At 40.9% G+C, this 4,200-nt stretch overlaps 1 protein-coding gene across 1 annotated transcript; it reads right to left on the bottom strand.

Annotated features, from left to right (window-relative positions):
* Positions 1 to 1,372: 1,372 nt before the first annotated feature.
* On the bottom strand, positions 1,373 to 2,468 carry LOC147893627 (disease resistance response protein 206-like). The gene is made up of 2 exons (XM_087386328.1): positions 1,858 to 2,468; positions 1,373 to 1,409 (listed from the first exon to the last, which is right to left on the bottom strand). The coding sequence occupies exons 1-2, from the start codon at positions 2,352 to 2,354 to the stop codon at positions 1,373 to 1,375; spliced, it is 534 nt and encodes a 177-aa protein (XP_087242454.1). The 5' UTR covers positions 2,355 to 2,468.
* Positions 2,469 to 4,200: the final 1,732 nt, after the last annotated feature.

The raw sequence follows: 4,200 nt of genomic DNA, 5'->3' as shown, positions 1-4,200 counted from the left end.
GTGTCTTGTAGTGTGTGTCAATCTAGTTGTGGCCCAACCATGCTCAAACTCAAAAAACACATTCTTGTTGGTGGAATTGATTGGGATATTTCCAAGCTTCAAAACATTAATTATTATTGAAAAAATAAAATTTCTTATCCTAGCTATTGTAACCTGCACTAGATTACTCCAAACTTGAAATAGATGCTTTGAAACTATAACGGGTTCTTCTACAAAGCTAAATGAGATAATTGTACTCTCCTCCCCCCTCAATAGTTATTTTTGTTAAAAAATGCTCTTACAAGCTTTAAAAATAAAATATGTCTCACAAGGAAGAAAAAAATAGGGCAAAAACTAGCCCAATGGTAAATCTAAGAGCTTCTCCAAGCTTTCAAGTATTTACAGATTTAAATTTGATAAAATTTCTCAAAACTTAGCATAATTTTCTCATACATGTTGAATTTAGCCATCCAAGTACCCAAATCAATTAGCACAAATCATCTTAAGGCATCTATAATCTTCGAGTTTTTAAGTTCTAGCATATATAAAAATTTATTATGAACTAAAAGTATACTCATCCACAGTAATTAAAGCCTTAAAAATGGAGCTAATATTTTTAACTTTTATACTGGAGAAAGTTTTTTCCAATTTTATACTCTTCCATAGATATGTTGTTGAAATATTTATCCAATGACCTACAATTTTCTAATTCATGTGTCCTCCTCTTATTCTTTATCCTATTCACAAGGCTGTCATAAGATCTCATAGACAACAATTGACTACTTAGAAAATAGCTCTTGGATACATAGAAGCTCTCAAGCTCTCATAAATGCATTGAAAATAATAAATAATTTTATTCTCTTATTCTTTATGTTATGGTCCTAGATTCAAAAAGAAGAATAACCTAGTTGGTTTGGAATCTACCATTGTTTGAAAGCAATGGCCTCCTTACTCTATGAAAAAGATTAAATAGGTCTACTATATTTGAAAAGAGAGTTCCACTATTGAGATGAGTGCAATGAGCACTCTAATGAAAAAACGAACCTTAAACCCTTCTCTCTCCTCGATTGAGTGCTTTTACTTATATTAAGAAATCTTAAAAATACAATAGACAATCATAATAAGTAGCAATAACTAGAATAATTGCCTCATATTTCTTTGCTAAACATGGTATTAGGTAGCTACATGCAAATCATTGCACTCTAAGAGCACACATCTATGTACAAGTGGCAATTTCGATTACACTTATGATCTATCACACACACACACACACACACACGCACGCACACATGCACATGTGCACATTTTTTACTATTTATGTGGCGTACCTTTGTGCTTTCAAGAGGTCATGGATGCTTGCTACTTGCACAATATCATGTTCTTTTTCTTTTCTTTACTGTGAAAGCACTAAAATAAGTGATGAGATGGCACTAAATGGAACTCCATTCTGGCATCTTTGCATTATCTGAAGTAAGCAAAAAGAAATAGTATAGCATAGCATTGGTATAAATAAGCCCACCATAGATGCTATGCATGTTATTTGTTTTCTCATATCTATATCACTATCTCTATCTCTATCTCTATCTCTATATATATAAAGGAAAAGTTTACCGAAGCTCTGAGATGGCAAGAGGATGGTGGTTCGGGGAGAGACTCGAGGTAAGGAGAGTGAAGAGTAAGTAGAGGAGCTTCTACGAGGTTGTAGAGCTGCGATTACATGTGCGAGACCCACTAGAGGAGCTCGTGCTAGAACTACGATAGAAAGTCCATTTATTTATTTGGACATTTGGACATAGGAGTTTGAGCTTCATGACGAAACATTACAAAACGGAGTGCAGTACGTTCTCCACCTGCGGATAATGTAACTCCACCTCGAACGCAAACGTTGCAGAGACCAAGCTCAGCATGGCTTGCCCGCGCGCGAACGCGAAGTCCCCCGTTCCCCCTATCACTGATACCGCTCCTTCCGAGACCCTGCAGTCGACCTTGCCCATTACCACAATCGCCCCACTCCGACCCTCCCACTCCAGTTTCGCCGTGAAAAGGAAGAACCGGATTGCGCCCGACTTAGCGTCGTACAGATACATCCCGTTTGCATTGCCTAACATTTTAGACGCCGAATCAGACGTGAGAGTAAGGGGCATCTCCTCAAAGGCTTGGGGCACGCCTCCGGAATGGCGAGGATCGGCGTCGGAGCATGAAGAATTCTTTGTGGTACTGGAGCTGCAGCTGTTCACGTCGATCGTCGGGTGATGGAGGTGAAGGTGAAATGAGAGCGACTCGATGGGCTGGCTGGATGCGAGGGACGAGGAGCTTGCCACGACGAGGGCAGATACGAAGAAGAGCATGCGGGCATCGAGCTCGAGCTTACCCATCTCCACAGACGCTCCTTCTCCCTCAGTCTCAATTCTAGGGCAAAGTGCAAGATATCACGGAGACGTTTCTGAGCTGAAACTTATACATAACGCGAGGACCGGGACTTGGTCCTGTCAAAGGCCCTCAGGTTGAGAGTCTTAGACTCTTAGACACAGTCAAGAAGTCGGTGGTAGATGGACTGGTGTAACTGGATGTGACGGGCATTCATCTTCCGTTCATCGTTTTCGTAGCGAGTGCATGCATTGTCAAAGTCTTCACCTGCATAGAAGCTCACGTATCCAACAAAAACAATACTGTCTAAGCGACTCTTTCGCCTGCCCTCTTGGTTGCCTTAGCAACGTATCAATTTGGGCAAAGCAGAAATTAGGCACTTTTAGAATTTTTGGAAGTGCATTTTTCTTATTGGACCTCAGCATGGACTTGAATGGAGTGGTTTCTCTTCCTCTCTCCCCTTCTTTATCTCTTGAAGTCTTCCAAGTTCCTACCCCCCTCTCTCTCTCTCTTTCTCTCCTTTATCCCCTGGAGTCTTCCTCCACACCATTTCTAGCGGATTCTTTTTTGTTTGTTTTTTTGGCCTGCCCTTATAAGGTAGCCTTGGCAATGGTTCTACTTTGGCAAAGATAAAATAGGAGAGTTTTTAAATTTCATAAATTCTAGCTTTTTCTCGTTGGCCTTTGTTAAAGATGTTAACCCAATAAATGGGGCAATTATGCACAACTAACGATTTTGGGTCTCTCTTTCTTTCTCTCTCAGCTTCCCTCACTCCACCACTCACCCACCCTTCGCCTCTTCTTAGCTTCCCTCACTCCACCATTAGTCTCTCTCTTTCTCTTTCTCTTAGCTTCCCTCACTCCACCACTTGTCCCTAGCCCCCCCCCTTTGCCTCCCCATTTATTTTGGGCAAGCCCATTGAATGACGTGTCGTTCATCTTTTTTCACTTGTTCTACTTGAGAATATCCACCATGACATCCGTATTTATGTTTGCTTTTGAGGGTAATGCAGGTTTCTTTTGAGAACATTGGCCTGCCTTTAGGTAGCCTTAGTGAAGGTTCAACTTTCAGAAACCAAAAATAATTTCTAGCATTTTCAAGACTTGTGGTGTGTTGTCTTTAGAGCATGTCTTTCAAATTGGGGTGTGCTTTTTTGGAAGTGCATTCATTCTCTCTCTCTCTCTAATCTCAATTTGGGCAAGCCTCTCTCTCTCTCTCTCTCTCTCTCTCTCTCTCTCTCTCTCTTCTCCTTCTTCTCTCTCTCTCTTCTCCTTCTTCTTCTCTCTCTTGGTCGGCCACATGAATGAAATTTATCTTGTTCACAACAACACAAAGCAACTATAGACACGCTTGGTAGACGCGCAAAATAGCGGGCGCGTCTATAGGCGTTGCTTTAGTAGAGAAATTACGGGCGCGTCTAAATGCGCGGCTAAACGCTCGTCATTTTGCATGTAAATCACCGCGTATATTTGCGCGTTTGACCTGAGAAAATACGGGCCCGTCTAACATCTCATTTATTAGCGCGTCTATTTGCGCGTGTATTTGCACGTTTATTTACGCGTTTACACTGAGACTCAGACGCGCATTTAGACGCGTAAATAGACGCGCTCCAGAGAATACAGAAAGTGAGATTTTGGTGTACATCATTGCTTTCCAAACATTGCCCATGATTACCAAAGCACATAATTTTTTGCAAGCCCACATATACAAGAATTAAGTGAAATGAGGAGAATGAGACAATATGTAAAATAGTTTTGCCAATATCAATTGTGGGGCTACGGTTCAATCTCATCCTCAATGAGATCAACCCTTGCCAAACTATCTACTTCAAAATCCAAACAAGTGTTTAGATCT

Source organism: Dipteris shenzhenensis, chromosome 15, assembly GCF_047967505.1.
Source record: "Dipteris shenzhenensis isolate YYH24624 ecotype China chromosome 15, Dip_SZ_1.0, whole genome shotgun sequence".
In the NCBI taxonomy this organism is placed as follows: Eukaryota; Viridiplantae; Streptophyta; class Polypodiopsida; order Gleicheniales; family Dipteridaceae; genus Dipteris; species Dipteris shenzhenensis.
This window is presented reverse-complemented; position numbering and strand designations above follow the sequence as displayed.

What these genes read in the sequence shown, in the direction of transcription:
- LOC147893627 (XM_087386328.1), bottom strand. Translation starts at nt 2,354, where the DNA reads ATGGGTAAGCTCGAGCTCGATGCCCGCATGCTCTTCTTCGTATCTGCC. An exon ending in TTGGTCTCTGCAACGTTTGC is followed by an intron (nt 1,410 to 1,857) that starts GTTCGAGGTGGA and finishes AGTTCCATTTAG; the next exon opens with TGCCATCTCATCACTTATTT.